Below are 18,595 nucleotides of genomic sequence, written 5' to 3'. Positions count from 1 at the left end.
CATTGCCTCGCCAAAGCCACCGATCCTCACGACCACCATCATGGAAGCAGCAGCAGCTCATCTTCACTCATAGTCTCCGCTTCGCCGTACACGGCTGAAACTAACGCAGATCTACTCTCCCTCTTTCTAGGCTCTTTCACTCTGCAGCTTTGAGCTTTGAAATGTGGGTGGCTCGACTGTGCAACAACTTTTCCCGGGGGGGGGGGAAGCTGCCCACATGGCAATTCCGACCTCATGTTTCAAGTTGGCGTGATATCTCTCTCTTTCTCTTGCATGGGCTCTCAGCTCTCTTTCTCTCGGCTTAACCCCACCTTGGACTTACCTGGACCGGGCTAATGTCATGGCTGAGAGATATCCACCATAGCTCCATCCATACAAACCGACAGATGGATGAGTGGTGTTGCTTGGATGGGGTCGTGGCCCACCCCATGCTCTTGGCCTGGCATCATCTGCGACTCCGGCCCCGTCACCGAGCTCCACGTCCCCGGAATGGGACTCTCGCGCCGACCCTGGGTGTGTGCATCTCCCACTTGCGGCCCTGCCGCTGCTTCCAGCCACGGCTCGCACCAGCTCCGGCCTACACTATTTTCGGTTTCTTTTATGATGATGGTGGGGACAGAAACAGACAAAAGAGAAAACATCTTTCTCTATACCCAGTGCCGTTAGTGTTGCTTTTCAGCTGTGTTTTTCTTTGGTCATCAAGTGGAGAATTGAAGGGTTTTTAAATTGGTAATGGAGCAGTGGGTTTCTCTTTATTCCCACTTCCTGCCCCTCTCCAATAAAATAATTCTCCACTACCTCCTCCATATATCAAAACCAGTTCCACCAGCACAAAACATGCTCATGTGCATACCCAGCTCTCTCTCCACTTTATCACATGGGCTTGTCCCCTCTGTCTCCTCCACGTTTGATTTCAAAATCAATTATTATTATTTTTTTTTTCTCCAAACTACTTTTACACTCTTTCAAATACCCACATTTATTTTTCTTTCCCATCATTTCTTTTAAACTTTTCTCCAAAAAAAAAAACAAAAAAATATTTTTGTTTAACATCTCCACTCTGTGTTGAGCTATTTTGCTCCACTTTATTAATCCCTTTGTTTCAACCTCCAATAGGTTTTTATCTTCAAACCTATTTGAGTTTGAGGGGGGTATTCTACATATATCATGGTGAGCATGGTTACACACTATGCGAACCACCAAAGCTTCTACATCGGTCCGGCATGACCCCGTAAACTGTCCTGACATTGATTCCGGTCAGCACCCAAGCCACCCCATGGCGCACTCCCTAAGTCGCCTCCTCGGTGCACTACCAAAGCTTCTACATCGGTCCGGCATGACCCCGTAAACTGTCCCGACATTGATTCCGGTCAGCTTTTACAACGGTCCGACATGACCCCATAAACTGTCCCGACATTAATTCCGGTTAGCTTCTACATCGGTCCGGCATGACCTCGTAAACTGTCCAGACATTATCTGCTACAATGGTCCGACACGACCATACAGTGTCTTCTCCAACGGTGTGCCACGACCATACCATGTCTTCAACAACGGTCTGACACGACCATACAGTGTCTACTATCCTCTTTTATTTATGTTTTATTTTATTTTCACGTTTTGTTACTCTCTCCAAACTCAAGTTGGTTTGTGTCTCTCCTCCTTGAGTTTGAGGGGGGCTGTTAGTGTATTATAATGTTAGTGTCATATATAGCTGTCATAGTTGTTAGTGTATTATAATGTTAGTGTCATATATAGTTGTCATACATTAGCATATATTATATACATGTAAAGTAAAATATTTATTGTAATGTTTATTGTTTCTGCTTTCGGTGCATTTGGCATCCTATGTACAACACTCTCCTCTCTATAAAAGAGAGTGAGCTTCTTCTTGTGTAAAAGAACATACATCAATCATAATACATACAATTTATTCTCTCTCTATCAATTTATCTTACACCCACATTCATATTATTCGAACCATGAACAACCCACTGCCTTCTTATCCACATTACGGATCATAATCAAATCTTTAGTACAAACACCCGCATTATCTTCGAATTACCAACACCCAACCAATATACCCAACATGCCATCGTAACAAGGATAATGTGAATTTGTGTGACCTATTACAAATTAAATTCAAACCTAGTATGAAATAAAACAAATGGCGTAATATTAGGTGTCGCATTTACGCGAACAAAATAAAATGAATCGTGTAAAATTGTCACATTAACACCAATATTACGACAATCATTGATGACCTAAATACGTATTAACACTCAAATAGAGAAAATAAACGTTACATCAACCCCACAACATCGGCCACATTAACAACAAATCAAGGGACAAACGAATACCTTAAAAATCAAAACAAAAATTGCACGCATGCAACGGAAAACATACAACATTCTAATAGGCACACACCAATCCTAACATGACATTCGCATTATGCTACTAAAATCACACATTACATATGTTCCATTTCATTGTCATGAATCTTCAACACCAACACTGATGGCCACTGTTTGAATTCTGCGTCTGGTTATGTTTGCCCAATCTCACGTTTCGACGATGTATAGGTGTGTATCCCCAATGTTGAGTGTGAATCGGTGGTTTCAACCGACAATAACATGTTTCATAGATGTTTGAACAATATTTGCATCACTGTGATTGTTGGACTGAGAATGTAGGGTTTGTACCAAAGATTTGAATGTTAAATCAGAGATTAGGAGTAAAAATTCCTCGCTTCAATTTACGATTTTACTAAATTCATAAGAAAATTCAGCAATGTCGCCGTGGGGTTGAGAATCTTTCTATATTAGTAGTGTGGGATTTGCTCATCAATGAGGGTAAAGCAAAAAAGCCTATAGTACGGATTGTACAAATGTGTAACTCCATCTTAATGACAAAATTCACATTTCTCACTCAACACAATAAATACGCGTGTTTTATGATTATCCTTTTGTATAATTTTCTCTACAATAGAACCTTTGAATTCATAAGATAAAATAAAATAAAATATTAAACAATTGATAAAATCACTAATGAGAATTTATTAGTGTTTTACCATGTTTATTATGTAAAATGGGGTGATTTGAGATGATCTAAATAAGTATATTTTTTTATTTTTTATGAAATATGAGTTGAGTATGAGTTGAGTTTGAAATAATGTAGTAAAGAAGTAATATGACTTAAATAAGATGATTTGATTGAAATAAAATAATGTCTTTTTAATTTTTTGACTTTTTTAAAACAAACAAACGTGGCGTTAACATATATTTTTGCCAATAAAAGACGTGTTGGCCTTCATATCATATGCAACTCTCAGAAAAGCTCCACCGTGATGATGAGGTGGTCCTCGGCGGCGGACCCATCTCCACCACCACCCGCCACCGACCCACGCAGCCTCCACGCCGCCGCCATCAAGACCGGCACCACAGACCGCTCCACCCTCAACAGCCTCATCACCCTCTACTCCAAATCAAGGTTCCTCTCGTCCTCCCTCCTCCTCTTCCACCACATCCCCTTCCCCAGCATCGTCTCCTGGACCGCCCTCATCTCCGCCCTCTCCAACTCCTTCCTCTCTCTCCGCTACTTCGTCTCCATGCTCCGCCACCCCACGCTCCCTAACCACCGCACTCTAGCCACCCTCTTCAAGTCCTGCTCTTCCCTCCCTTCTCTCTCCTTCGGCCTCCAACTCCACACTCTCTCTCTCAAGCTCTCTCTATCTTCCCAACCCTTCACCGCCTCTTCGCTTATCAATTTCTATTCCAAAACCCGACTTCCAGATGATGCTAGTAAAGTGTTCGACGAAATTCCTCACAGAGACCAAGTTTGTTACGGGTCTATAATTGTTGGGTTAGCGCAAAATTCGTGGTCGTTTGAGGCTTTATCTTGCTTTGCTAACATGAGAAGTTGTGGGATTGGATCTACTATGTATAGTGTATCGGGAGCGCTCCGTGCTGCGGCGGAGCTTGCTGCTTTGGAGCAATGTAGGATAATTCACGGGCACGCGGTTGTTACTGGGCTCGATTTGGGTATGGTTGTGGGGACTGCATTGGTTGATGGGTATGGAAAGTGTGGTTTGGTATCGGACGCTCATGGGGTGTTTGATGAGCTTGTGTCGGAGATGAATATTATCGGGTGGAATGCAATGATGGCGAGTTATGCACAGCAAGGGGATTGGAATTCGGTGATGGAGCTTTTTGGTTCGATGGAGGCTAGAGGGCTTGTCCCGGATGAATATAGCTTTCTTGCAATTCTTTCAGCTTTTTACAATGCGGGTTTGGTTGGGGAGACTGAACAGTGGTTGAGCAGGATGAGATTTGATTATGGGTTAGAGCCGTTGCTCGAGCATTATACATGTTTAGTGGGAGCAATGGGTCGAGCAGGGCGATTGGAGGAAGCTGAAAAGATTGCAATGACAATGCCATTTGCGCCGGATGCAGCAGTCTGGCGTGCATTGTTATCAGGTTGTGCACAACATGGTAATGTGGACATGGCTTGGACAATGTCAAAGCGGTTATTGGGATTTGACCCACATGATGACTCTGCTTATGTGATTGTTGCGAATGTCTTTGCCGGTGCAGGGAGGTGGAATGAAGTGAAGGAAATAAGGAAGATGATGAAGGATAGAAGAGTGAGGAAGGAAGGGGGGCGTAGTTGGATCGAAGTACAAGGAAAGGTTCACGTGTTTTTGGCTGGGGATCGAAGACATGAGAGAACAAAGGAGATATATGGAAAGTTAGCGGAGTTGATTGAGGAGATTGAGAAATTGGGATATGTTCCGTGTTGGGATGAGGTGTTGCATGAAATGGGAGAAAGTGAGAAGCGAGAAGCACTAATGTTCCACAGCGAGAAGTTGGCAGTGGCTTTCGGGTTGGTTAGTGGAGCGGCACCACCAGGGAAGGCTATGAGGATTGTGAAAAATTTGAGGATATGTAGGGACTGTCATGAAGCTTTTAAGTACTTCAGTTTGGTGGTGGAGAGGGAGATCATTGTGAGAGATGTTAACAGATACCACAAGTTCTCGGATGGTAATTGTAATTGCCGAGATTGTTGGTAACTATTCAAGAGAATACATCAATGCAAAGAAAGCAAACCCTAAATTTGATGTTACACTTCTTGATGCTGGTACTGGTCAATGCACTCTCCAAGGTCTGTTCAATTGTAGGGCTAACCCAAGGGATGTTGACAGTCATGGCTTTGAAGAGAATAGGGACATGGGTTTTTTTGGCCTTGGGGAGCAATATGGTTACTTGGTTAGTGCCAATGAGTTTTCTGCAACAGGCTGGGAATCTGTGTATGTGCTGGGCCAAACTTGGGGAGATTTGTGGCAAGGAGATATTAACACCGGCATTGTCATCATCATCTTGTAAACTGAAAGAACATAGAATCTGGAATGAGAAAACAAGAACAGAGGAAAATACGGCCAAGGTAGTGGCAACATGAGTGCAAAGTTTGATCATTTCTTTGATGTTCACTGCAATTTTGATGTAGGAACATGACTGAATGTTATGTGTGATGTGGGGGAAGGAGGTTGGTAATGGAGCTGGGAGAATTAAGTGCGTGTGGTGTAGTCTAAAATTGATGTAGAGTGCATCAAGAACAGTGGGCTGGTCTTGTTTGTCAGACTAAACGTAATGCGTTTGTTATTTACATTACAATTTTTTGAAGATTGAGCTGCGAATTGATGAATGAGGAAAACCGTATGGCAGTTTTGGACAATTTGACAAATAAGAAAAATTGTTCACTGATCCACCTCAATGGGATATTCATCCTCTTGTAGTTTACTATTTTGCGAATCATCTCTCGCCAATTATAGTGGTTTGAGAAATTTTGCCAAAATATTTCATATTTAATATTGATCTTGTTTATACATTTCGGCGATTAAATTTCAAATATACAAATTTTATTTAAAATTGATGCGTATGATAAAAATTATGACATTTTAAAATTTGAAATAAAAAAATAATAATAATAACTAACTTGTGTAGTGCATAAGCTGTGTTTCACTAAATGGATAAATTCGTCTGAATTTTCACTTCAAATTTAAAAATGCAATTTAACTTGTTGAAGACTGAAATCAATGAAATTTTTTGAGTTAAACTACAAACTTATCTATGGGACTCACCACAAAATCCCCTTAAAAGAATTAGCAACCAAAAGTACACGGATTTTTATTGTGAGAATTACTGAAATATTTTTTGGTCCGTCCGTTTGTATGATGTTTTTTTTTTTTAGCGTTTAATATAATGAAAAATAAAAAAAACAAGTTTATTTGGATAGAAACTATTTTTCATTTTAAAAGTTGAAAAACGTTGAAACTAAAATTTCCAATTACCATCAACTCCACCACCACACCATTACCACCATCACCGCGACCTCCACCCCATCAACATCACCGCCACTAGTGCAACTACTAATCACCACCACTAGTGCAACTATTAATTCATTAGTTTCAAGAAAGTAACTAAATATACATATATATATATATATATATATTGCCAAAATAAATGAAGCATTGGTTTATTTTATTTCTTGTGTGTGGCTGCAGGTTGATTGCCTGCTTTGTGAAAATAATGCAATGCCATGAAGTGAAACTAAACTTCATTGCTTCCACATCACTGCAAGGAATAAGAAAGCAAACCAGCAGGGAAAGGAGATGGCCAAAGCTAGTTTGCAGATTTGAGACAACATCTAGCTGTAATGTTATGGTTATTGTTGCTGGTTAGGTTCTCTGTTTCGATCAAGACTTATAAAGCCAAAAACTTCTTGACAAGCGGTCCTGCTGAGAAATATAAACTGAATGTTGACTAAAGAAACAGATTCAATTAACCAACTGGTTCACCCAAAAAATTAACCAACTGGAACTAGCTCAATTGGCCAAGACTCAGAGAGCAAGGGTTCAAGTATTGTTACAAGCAAAACTCCCTCACTCTGAGACGCATACTATGGCCTCTGATGTTTGCCGGGAGAGAGAGCACCTTGCCTTTACTTTTCTAATTCTCAATATTTTGTTTGGGGAATTGTTTAAAAGCCAGCATACTGAAACAATGGACTAAGGGATACAAGTGAGATTAAAAACTAGGAAGTTTCCAAACAGCATAATTCCACAACCTGGATTGAAGATCAACGAGAACATTCACAAATGACAAATTCCACCATAATCAATAGAATAATATTACAAAAAGAACATATAATGATGCTCCAATACCACTACAAATGAGTTTTTGTGACCACATGTATCTTACTATGGCTTGCAAATGACATTATAACCCACCCGCTCTTAAATGGGAATTGACAATCCTACAAATTATCGTAGATTTGGTTCAATATAACCAATATTATACCAAAAGCAGCTTTTGCTACACGAGACCTGAATCTAGTATCTATAAATTTGAAATGGAGTGACTAATAGAAGAAGGGATTGTATATACCCTTCTTAAAAAGAATCTTCGACAGTTGCGGAGGCATATTCCTAGCAAAAGCTGCCTGCTTGCCAAGATTGATAACTTAGGTTATCTCATTTAAACTGCCGTCACAAAGAATTTCTTGGCCTGACACAGGGAACAGAAGAAAGACAATCAATTCAAGTCTGAGAACAAACAAAAAGACCCTAATGACATTGCTATATGGGAATCAAAATCAAAAACAAAAACAAAAACAAAGCATAAATCTTGAATTTATCATAAGATCCACAAGAAGGTATAAAATTGAATGATGGGGAAGGAAAGAGAGGGTGTGTTGCTCAAGAGTCAATGGTGTGTATCATTTGGGGAATTTTGTATACCATTCCATGATATATGATGTCACCTGCTTGAACCTCAAAGCTAATAGCAATCTATTGCCCTTACATCTCAATGCATCTGCTTGGGCTCATTTTGATCAGATTAAACATCCATATATTAACTACAGGTGGGGTATATAGACATGAGTACAGGACAGCAGATCTCATTCGCTGACTGCAATACAGAGAACCAAATATAAGCTTCCAGCACATTTCACGTGTGCCAATATAGAAACTAGAATTGAGGGTCTAAGCAACGAAACGAGATCATCACATGACCCACACTTGCCATACTGGACATGGGTGTTTTTGATTGAGTTAAGAGCATCTCTATTAGCATGCTATAACCCTTGCTAAAGCCAAAACCTAGCAAAACTTTTAAAAGTGAACTAATTATTACCAGTCTATCTCTATATGGCAGCCTTTCATCATCACTAATCAAATATTAAGCACAGAAATAAAATTTCAAACAGATTTCAACTTACTTCCCCAGATGTTAATCCATTGAATATTATAATTGTGCTTGGTTTGTCCAAGAAACCAACATATTACGAAACACGAACACTTCAAAATGGGTGTTGTGTCCATGTTGGACACGTATCAAACACCGACATGCCAGGCACACACTTGTCCACATGTCGGACACGCCAAATGGTGTGTCAATTTTTTTTAGGGCAAATTACAAACACCCCCCTCGAGATTTGGTGAAAATACAAATTTCCCCCTGAGGTTTGAGAAATTACATCCCGCTTCCTGAGATTTATATTTTCATAACAAATTGTCTCCTGAGATTTTATTTTCATACAGATTTCCCCCTAATTTCCCCTAATTTGTTATGAAAATTTGACCTTGAGGGGGCAATTTGTAATTTCTCAAACCTCAGGGGGGAATCTGTATTTTTACCAAACCTGGAGGGGGGTGTTTGTAATTTGCCCCTTTTTTTAATTATTATCTTATTGCAAGACACTTTGGAGACACTTCATGAACATGCATGTTCTATGTTTGGACAAGCTTCACCTTTGCGGGTTTTTTTTTTAAAATTATAGATAATTGATTTAGGATCGGAGTAAAATACATGAAAACAAAGTAGGGAGAAAGTAAGAAAAAAAAAATATATATATACCCACATATACATAGATGTCTTTAATATCTTGGGTTAATTATACTCAATTATTAGCAAATATCACCCTATCCCCCTAATATCTTTGTGCCCAAAATTTATATTCATATACATAGCAAATATATATATATATTTATGTATCCCGACCGTGTCCATATCCTAATGTTTTCGAAATCGTTGTGTCCCCTGTTTGTCTCTATGCTTCTTAGCAAACGTACTCTGTTAAATTCTACCTAGAGGGTAAGCAGTTCTTCCTTCTCAAAAAACAAAATTCATTTTCCTGAGAAGTTAACTATGAACAGTAAGTCCGTCACCAAAGCAGCCTGAAGTAATTGCCTAAATTTTCATGCTAGAGAACATGTACCAAAATGAAGGAATATGGAAATCTTACTTGCTCCAGAGTCAGAAACATGATCACATTCCAAATTCCAAGCCGGCCAAAATTTGGGAGGAATCCCTTATAGAAGGCAAAAGGTCCCTGCAATATGTTAACTAGCATGAGATACTACCAGATAAAATTAATATCTTCCATGCTAATATACCCTCAACCAATACCAATTTTTCATTTAATATTAAATCCAACATGAAATTCTATGTGAGATCAGGCAGTGCATACAAAAATAGAAAACGAGAAAGACACAAGAAAAAGAAAGAAAATAAATATAAGTACAAATAACCTCGTGTTCAAATTTATTTATTCAATTGTTTTGACCGAATGAACAAGGCATATGAGAAGTTAGCATTGAACTAGAAATCATATCTTTGTATTTAACACATAAAAGGAACTAAGGTAATTTTTAATAGTAAGAGAATTGAAACTTGCTTCACCAGAAAGACTCATATTTGGAATAATTAAGAAGGTGGCCAATCAATGGAAGCCTTCAGAACAAATGAAAGGCATATGACTCATATTTGGTGTATGTAAGAAGGTGGCCAAACAAGCATTCAGAACAAACGAAAGGCATATGCTCCAAAAGAATCATTTTAACTCCACTAGCAATAATTTCTATCGCTGGATCAAGTAGAACATAAACCTTTTAACATCAGAGGCAATTTGAAAAGTTGTTTATCCTCCAAAGTCCCAACACTAAGATGCTAGAAGCTAATCATAACATGGTAGATTATCACAATTCACAGCCAAATGAAAAGCTGAAAACATAGATGTACCTCGGTCTTCAAAGTTCTGATGAAACAATCTAAGGTGCTTTTGTAGATAGAATCTCCCATCATTCTAGATTTAACCTAAAACATAACAAGCACAAATCTAAGCGGACATTGAGTGAATAGCCCACCCATCAGAAACTCCAATAAATTACTCTACATGATTAGAAACAAATGTTCATGCATACATTATGATGCAATCACCAAACAAAAGACAGTAACCAGTGAAAATTTGATAACTATGGCAAAATATATTAAGGTATAACGAATCTCATGATCTTCACCACGGGTGGATTTGATATTGTTCACTTAAACAGGATATCCTCGTGACACCTTTGACTGACTAGCCCCACAGCTTTCCATTACTAGACCAAAACTATTTCTCAAAAGATAACTCTGTTAATATAACTAAATTAGTTCCAGAAAGACAGATATACATTTTTTTAACTAAAAAAGAGGCAAAAATTAACAGTCAGATCCCCTGTTAAACTGAAGGTATATCTCTATAAATCAAATATTTGCTTAAAAAACTGAAAGGAAAAGAGGAGTGGACACAGATGTTGGTTTAGGTTGTTAAACAGAACTAACTAAATAAGAAGGCTTCATGTAGCAGAACCTTTATAGGCTCATAGATTTCGGATTAAAGCCTTGCTGAATTGAGAACTCCAGTAGACCAAGTTGGCTTGAATAGGCTCACGAACAATTAATTTTTATTTCTAATAATATATCAACTATATTTTTGTTATTTTATTTTATTTTTTGTTTATCTTTGGTGGTTGTGCAAATTGATATATTTAATTGACGAAAGTTATATAATCTTCTCTTTTTTCTCTTAATTAACATGCATGTTAATTTATGTTTGATATTATTTTATTTTTTTCCTAAGCTTGAGCTCAGCTCATTTATTTAATCGAATTTCTCAAACACTAAATGAGTCAAGCTCAAGCTTGATTCTTTAAGCTCGTCTCAAGCTTGAGCACGCCTTATTGTCAGTAAGTTGAACTCAAATCAGCTTGTTTGCAACCCTACTCATAACCAGCCACCAATACTATGTTCAGCAGTGTTGGCATTGCAATTTCGAAAGAATCCTTCATTCTAATTAGATTTTTACCTAGGTAAACACTTGAGCCTTCAAAAATAAGAACCCAACAAGAGAAATATGTGAAGATTGTGTGTAACTCAAAATTCTAACCTTTAAAGTAATAAATATGTTCACAAACACAAAAACACACAAGCGCATGCCGTTTTCTAATGTTCCTTCATTATTCACTACCAGTGTTATTAAAGGCGATAGGCACACTAAGGCACCAAGGTCTCCTGGGGCCTAGGCTCAAGGCGTAAGCTTCACTAAAGTGAGGCGCACCTTGTACGGAAAAAAATATATAATTTAATATAAGTAAATAATTTAGGATTCAACATAAACAAAATAAAATGTTAAACATTTAGTATTCTTCAGAGATTAGGAATTAGGGCTAATTTTTTTTCTATCATTGATTTGGGATTGAATCCCCAATATATTGGCATCTGTAATAGAAGTAGAGAGCTTCTGTAGCTTCACCATATTAAATCAATGATCAAATTTTAAACAAAACCAATTAAAGCAACAATAAAAAAAGCCTTCAAGACACGAGCCTTGGGCCTTATTGTGTCTTGGACTAGTCAGGCGCCTTATCGAAGTCACCTGGCCTGAAACACTACAAGGCGCAAACCTTGGGCCTGGATGGAACTTGGGCCTAGGTGCACGCCTAGGCGTGCCTTATCGAAGTCGCCTGGCCTGGAACACTACAAGGAGCAAAACCTTGGGCCTAGATGGGACTTTGGCCTACGCGCACACCTAGGCGCGCGCGCCTTAAATAACATTGTTCACTACTACAATAAACAAATAGTTGATTATAAAAAGATTGTAATTACAAAAAAATAATAAAAATAATGAGTCTGTTCTATCTCTCCAAAATTTTTGTTCTTCAATTTCATTATGTCAACCTAGTCCTAAATATTTATCAGAATTTCAACTGTAAGCCTTCACAAAATTTCAAAACCTAGCAAACAATGTCTATGCATGAATAAAAGCCTGATGCTGATACAAGACTAACAAAGCATCTATAGTGAGCTTAATCAATTAGCAAATACGAGGATGTAGGAAGTGAAAAAGAAAAGCTCACCACATCAACGGGAGAACCGATACAGACTGCAAAGAACCCTGCACCTAAACCAGCTAGTAGATGGGTAAAAACAGTGTCTGTGAACCCTGGAATTTTCAGAATTGTCTGCACAGGTAGGAACAACTTAGAAAAGAACCAGGATAAACATATAATAGCAAGACTACAAATAACACAAGTAGTGCAAAGCTATGGGCTCTACATCATAATATTACCTCTTTCACTTGGTCATAACTAGCTAGTTCTGCAGCATTTATAATAGCATTTCGTGCAATGTTAGGCCCAATCCCTGTCCACAAACCTGCCAGTCCTTCCTACTTTTTACCTTGTTAGATTGCAACTATGGAAAATAAGTAGATAAAATTAAATAGAACTAGTTTTTATCAAATTACATACCTGTTTCATTATGGTGTAATAAGCATTCAATGCTCCAGAATACCGCCTAGGCAATCCAGGCAGCAGATTACCTTCAGCTTGAAGTCGAACTTTCACAAGATCAGTTGGATTAGCCACTGCAATTGCTAGAGCACCTGTTTGATGTGCAAGTAGCCACTTACAAAATCAGAAATGAAAGAAATTGTGAACAATTTATTCAAAACTTTTCTATGATAGATAAAGCTAGAGATGAGGTTGATTCACGTTATAAGCTATATTCTGCATGGGGGAGATGAGGTTGATTCATGTTATAAGCTCTGTTGTTAGAATCGTACGATTCAGTTCGATACAAACACAAATCGATACGAACTAGTAGAGAGAATCGTAAATGGCAATGAATCGCACCTGTATCATTGAATCGATCACCGAATCGTAACAAATTGCAGAATCGCACGATTATGGAAATTGCGGCTAAACCCGCAACCAGTCACACGCAAATGAATTTCTTTGATTTCTGATGCATTTTTTTGGCTTTATTTTGCTGGAGAATGGATCAACTAGGTCTTCTAAGACCTTTCGAGTTATTATATAATAATCCCATTGTCTTTTGGTTTGCCTATTAACTCTCAAACGAAAAAACCCAAGAAAAAAAATGTTTTTCTCTTTCTCTAGTCACGAAGAAGTAGCTTTTGATGTTGGGTCCTTGCGCCTTCAACGTTAATTAAATCTTGAAGCTTCAACAAACTTTTTTGAGGTGTCGTGCTTGGACTTTGAGCTGCTATTTGTCCAATACGATACTGCTTGTTGTACAAGAATTGAATTGAATAGTTTATAGTTTGCCCACTTTGAGCCTTTTTATTACTTTAGTACCTCTGTTATTGCTGTCACAGTGCTATTGGTGTTGGAATTTGGAGTTTTGAGTTTTTAATTGCTCTCTTTATCAAGATAAAAGAATGGTTGATAACTGTTTTTTTTTTTTTTTGCCTTTTATACACATCTAAAAATTTAGTATATTTTTATATTTATTATTATTTTTTTCTTAGAATCTATCACAAATATTTTACCTTTCAAGTACACACCTAAATTAGGTACATCTAAAAATTAAAATATGAAAAAAAATCACTAAAAATAACATAACACAAAACAAAAAACCAAATAGCATTTTCAGTTTAGTCTAAATATTTCATATTTGTAAGATAAATGTAATATTTAAGTGTGTAGATATGTTTTTTTATCTCATTTTTTAAAATGACCAAATCTTTACGATTCATAATTCAATTTGATTCGCGATCCGGTACAAGGGCATTTCGATTCACGATTCGAATCCCGATTTGACAACTATGGTTGTAAGCTATATTCTGCATTGGGGTTGGGGGGGGAGTAACAATCACCCAAAGCACTCACCAGTAATCAGAGCAGCAAGTATCTTCTGGAATAAAGAAACATCCCCAACATATTCACTGCCAACAAAAAAGGCCTTGACCTGTACAACGTGTGATTATAAAGACACAAGAATGTATCACCATGAACACATAAACAACAATCAAGTTCTTGGAAGACAAAACATACAGGCTCATATAATCCAATCCTTAAACCTCCATATAGAAACTGACGATGCAATCCAGGTATGACGCCTTTCCAAAGTGCTATTAAACCTTCTTCCCTAGCAATAGTAGCAACAGTATCCAACATTCCCCTGTATTTAGGAACACCAGCTTCCTCCTCTGTATTGGCTTTCTTTTGGAGCTGAAGCCTAACCTTAGCAGTGTCTAAAGGAATAGTACACAACTGCACAAAATTCATATACATGGATTAAAAGGGTTCATTAATTTCACATGAACCAAACTGCATTAGCTACAATCAGTCACTTTCATTTGTGATATTAAAAGGAAAGAAACACATTACACCCACCTGGTTCGAACATAAATCTCAACATTCAAGAAGTAATCAATCAACTGAATATCCAAAATGATTTATCTTCTTAAATTGGACTACAACATACCTGATTTGGTAATTTCAAACTTGATTCTAGTTGGCTTCACAATTGTTTGGAACCACAACACAAATTTATGACAACAATGAAAGTGGACAACTCATGCGGGTGTGATAATGGCAAATGATAGTTGAATAAGGCTAGAGAAATGGAATTTAAGGATAGAAAATCAGAAAGTGTTTAAGACTTATTGGCATTGACATTGAGGATTGAAGCCTTGGATGTACACAAATGTGAACATTATATCAAGTTCACTAAATTGTTTCCTCAAAATTAAAATTTAAATAAAGAAATTGAGATATTGGACCAGCAGCTATGCAGCATTTTTGGTGGTGGCAGCAGCTACCAGCTAAGGTGTGAGGACATCAAATGAATCCAGTTTGCTTAAGTTTTGGCATAAAATTCTGTCTTCCTTCATATCATAGCCACAAAACCAACCCACAGTCAACAAATGACAATCAATAAACATTAAACCTCACTCCAACCGTATAGTATATGTTGTGCTTAAATAGCATTGTATTATATCCTGGGCCAAATTTGACACAAGATATAGCACTATACTATTTTATACTACACCTTTCAGTAGTTGACTTTTTTTATAAAAATTGTATTATGCCATTGTAATTGGAATTTAATTCATCACTAATTTATTCTACCATTATTAATCCAATAACAAAGAAATTAATAGAAAAGTATGGGAAAAATATAATCTGGTGGGTGTTAGAGAAGAAATGGGTGACAAAAGGTACATTGATGTGATTAGGGACATGTATAAAGGTGTAGTGAGCACTATTAGATTGCCTGCTGGAGAGACAAGTGAATTTCCAATTACTGTGGGATTACACGAAGGATCAACCTTAAATCCTTATCTTTTTGCTTTAGTTATGGATGAATTGACAAGAAATATTCAGGATGATGTGCCATGGTGTATACTTTTTGCAGATGATATCGTGTTAGTGGATGAGACTAGAGAATAAGTTAACACTAAATTGGAGACTTGAAGAGAAACACTTGAATCTAAAAGATTTAGGATAAGCAGAACTAAGACAAAGTACATGAAGTGTAATTTTAGTAACAGTGACAATGGAAGTAGAGGAGAAGTGAAGATTGAGAACCAAGAACTATCTAAGAATGAACATTTTCATTATTTAGGATCAATTATCACAACGGTTGGGGAGAATGGAACGAATGTGGTCCATAGAATTAAGGCAGGGTGGCTTAAGTAGAGGAGTGCATCTAGAGTACTATGTGATAAATGAATACCCACTAAACTAAAAGAAAAGTTTTATAGAATGGTTATTAGACCAATGATGTTGTATGGGATAGCATGTTGGGCAACTAAGAAACAACATGTAAATAAGATTAGTGTTGCTACGATGAGGATGCTAAGGTGGATATATAGCGAGACTAGAAAAGACAGAATTATGAATGAATATATTCGTGAATGGGTCGGAATAGAAGATAAGTTGAGAGATAATAGATTGAGATAGTTTGGTCATATACCACGAAGACTAATAGAGACAGTAGTAAAGAGATGTGATACAGTAACGGTAGATAAAAGTGTTACGAGAAGGGGCGGACCTAGATTGACGTGAGCGAGTGTAGTAAATAGAGATATGAATCTCCTTAATTTGACTAAGCAAATGGCCATTGATAGAGTTGAATAGAAAAGAATGATTTATGCAGCTGACCCCATTTGATAAAACTTAAGGCTTGGTTTGATTTGGTAACAAAGAAATTAAAACCCCACTTATCTATTAGGCTCCGTTTGGATCATGGATGACTGTGGTTTCTCATCTGGGTGAGAAGATAAAAGCAATGATTATGTTTTCTCACTATCATGATTGGATGAATAAGAAGCAAAGTAAGCAATATAGGGATATGGGTGGGATTTTTTTTTCTTCCTTCGTATTTCAATAGGCAATCTTGATATTATAAAAATACACAACCAATTAGTTTTTTTTACTAATCTCACCACTTTTTGTGAGAAATGAAACCTATAAAATAAAAAAGTTGACTTTCTCTCCATTTCACACCTAACTTATAAACCAAAGATAAGAACATAATTCTCTTTCTCTTTATCTCTTACCATTTATCATCAAATCACCTGATCCAAACAGACTATTAAAGTGGCAAGATTCCAAAAAGTCAAACGACTCGTGCAACAATTCCTAACTCTACCCTCAATCCTCTCCCCCTCATTTTGAGATTCCTATTTCTATGAACTCCAATCAAAATCTAATTGAAGTTGATTTTGATTCTCCATGAACAATAAGACCTAGTTCAAGAAATACGAAAAGGAATTGCATACAAAGAGCTATATCCAATGGAGATGTTCTAAGAGCAACTTCCCAAACTTGTATGCACAGAGATTCCAAAAATGTCGTATCAATTGGCCAACTGAGAAAAACAGTCATGGGCAGAGCCAAGTACAAGTGAGTGGGTTCAAGTGAACCCAACAAACTTTCAAGAAAACTTATATAGTATTATGTAAAAATTTTGGAAGGTTTTCATAAATTGACATCACTGAAATTGTTTAAAAAAAAAAGAGTAATGCTACAATTATCATATTTTTAAACCAATTTTGTATACCAGATTCTTATGTGACATAGTAATTGTTTAATATTGATGAGACTTGTGTGGATCTATTGCAACAACTATTGTGGATGTGACACATTAGATGACAAACAAAACATTGTATAAAAATGTAATAAATGTAGCATTATTGACATAATAGACATGATGGTGTCATATTTCTATTTTTTAAAAATAGAATTTAGCTTTAAATTGATAAAATTAAAAATTCAGAATTTATTTTGTTATAAGAGTCAAACCCCGAGTTTGCAGACTCATTTTGTCTATCTCACTCTCTGTTTCATCAATTGGAATCGCACAATTTCGCTTTGTTCAATTTTATTGAAATAATAATATATTAGTGTATCTAAGTTTTGTTGTATATATAACAATTTGGCAAGTTTGAATTACTTATTGCTAATATATAATATTACAGTATAATATACTATAATATGAGAAAATTTACTTTTACAAGTTCTATAGTACTAAAAAAAAAAAAAAAAATGAGGTAATGAATCACTAATTGAATGACACAAGTGAGCAAAATTTCTGGCTACACCACTCGAAGCAATGATAATTTAAAACCGAAATGCAAAGCAATATAACAAGATTTCAAAATCGTTCGGTGAATCAGGGATCCACAAAATGAAGTTCAAAAGCGATCGAATCCAAAATTAACAAAAATTGAGAAACATTGGAAGAAAATGTGGTGAATTGAGGATTGAAATTGAAGCGGTGGTTGGTGAAGAATACCTCGGCGAAACAGGCGGCGAAAGCGCTGCTAGCGAAGGTTCCGGCGAATGAGATCTCAGAATTGGCCTTGGGATCTGCCATTGGGATCCGAGATCGATCGGAGTAGCCAGAGATGTGTGTGCCAAGTTTGACTTTAACGAATCGGTTGGTTAAAGTTTAAAGTGGGGGATTGTGGTGGGAGAGAGAAGAGTGAGTGATATTGAAGAAAAGCTCATATCATATAGTATGGAGTTTATATATATAAATAAATAACTAATCTTTTATAAATAAATAACTAATCTTTTAGTCAATGGAAATCTGACAGCTTTCCAAAGGTATTTTTATTGTCGTCTTCTAATGCCCACGATCAATGGCTACTTCAAGAAATTAGTTTTATGGGACGCTCATTGCTCGATGATCGGATTGGAGGTTATGGTTGGATTTGTACGACTTGTTACGGATTTTATTTTGATAATTTAAATTATTTAATGTGTAAAATTTATTAAGTATTTTATATTCGTAATAAATCATGTTAATTTAATATTAATAGTTACGTAATCAAATTATTTTTTGTATATAAAAAAAATAGACGATAAAAAAAATGGTTAACAGAAATCTGATTCGATGAGATAACTATCGATATCTAATCAATATAATTTTTTGCATTGAACGATTTGAATTATCGAAATAGT

General features: G+C 36.7%; 2 protein-coding genes across 2 annotated transcripts; one reads left to right on the top strand and one right to left on the bottom strand.

The window, feature by feature from the left end:
- The first annotated feature begins 3,305 nt into the window (after positions 1-3,305).
- LOC114288459 (pentatricopeptide repeat-containing protein At4g33170) lies at positions 3,306-5,880 on the top strand. Its single transcript, XM_028231973.2, has one exon. The coding sequence runs from the start codon at positions 3,344-3,346 to the stop codon at positions 5,063-5,065; it is 1,722 nt and encodes a 573-aa protein (XP_028087774.2). The 5' UTR covers positions 3,306-3,343; the 3' UTR covers positions 5,066-5,880.
- Positions 5,881-7,143: 1,263 nt separating this feature from the next.
- On the bottom strand, positions 7,144-18,318 carry LOC114288463 (mitochondrial uncoupling protein 2). The gene is made up of 9 exons (XM_028231977.2): positions 17,925-18,318; positions 14,174-14,392; positions 14,009-14,087; positions 12,626-12,759; positions 12,445-12,543; positions 12,233-12,337; positions 10,077-10,151; positions 9,301-9,387; positions 7,144-7,559 (listed from the first exon to the last, which is right to left on the bottom strand). The coding sequence occupies exons 1-9, from the start codon at positions 18,003-18,005 to the stop codon at positions 7,530-7,532; spliced, it is 909 nt and encodes a 302-aa protein (XP_028087778.1). The 5' UTR covers positions 18,006-18,318; the 3' UTR covers positions 7,144-7,529.
- Between the last annotated feature and the right edge of the window lie 277 nt (positions 18,319-18,595).

Source organism: Camellia sinensis, chromosome 3 (genome assembly GCF_055761805.1).
Source record: "Camellia sinensis isolate YWXY chromosome 3, ASM5576180v1, whole genome shotgun sequence".
Taxonomy (NCBI): domain Eukaryota; kingdom Viridiplantae; phylum Streptophyta; class Magnoliopsida; order Ericales; family Theaceae; genus Camellia; species Camellia sinensis.
The sequence above is the reverse complement of the archived record's forward strand: the minus strand, read 5'-3'. Positions and strand labels throughout refer to the sequence as shown.

Coding starts and splice junctions, on each gene's coding strand:
- LOC114288459 (XM_028231973.2), top strand. CDS start 3,344: ATGATGAGGTGGTCCTCGGCGGCGGACCCATCTCCACCACCACCCGCC.
- LOC114288463 (XM_028231977.2), bottom strand. CDS start 18,005: ATGGCAGATCCCAAGGCCAATTCTGAGATCTCATTCGCCGGAACCTTC. Junction 14,393..17,924: donor TCGCCGCCTGTTTCGCCGAG/GTATTCTTCACC, acceptor AATTTTGTGCAG/TTGTGTACTATTCCTTTAGA. Junction 14,088..14,173: donor GGATTGGATTATATGAGCCT/GTATGTTTTGTC, acceptor CACGTTGTACAG/GTCAAGGCCTTTTTTGTTGG.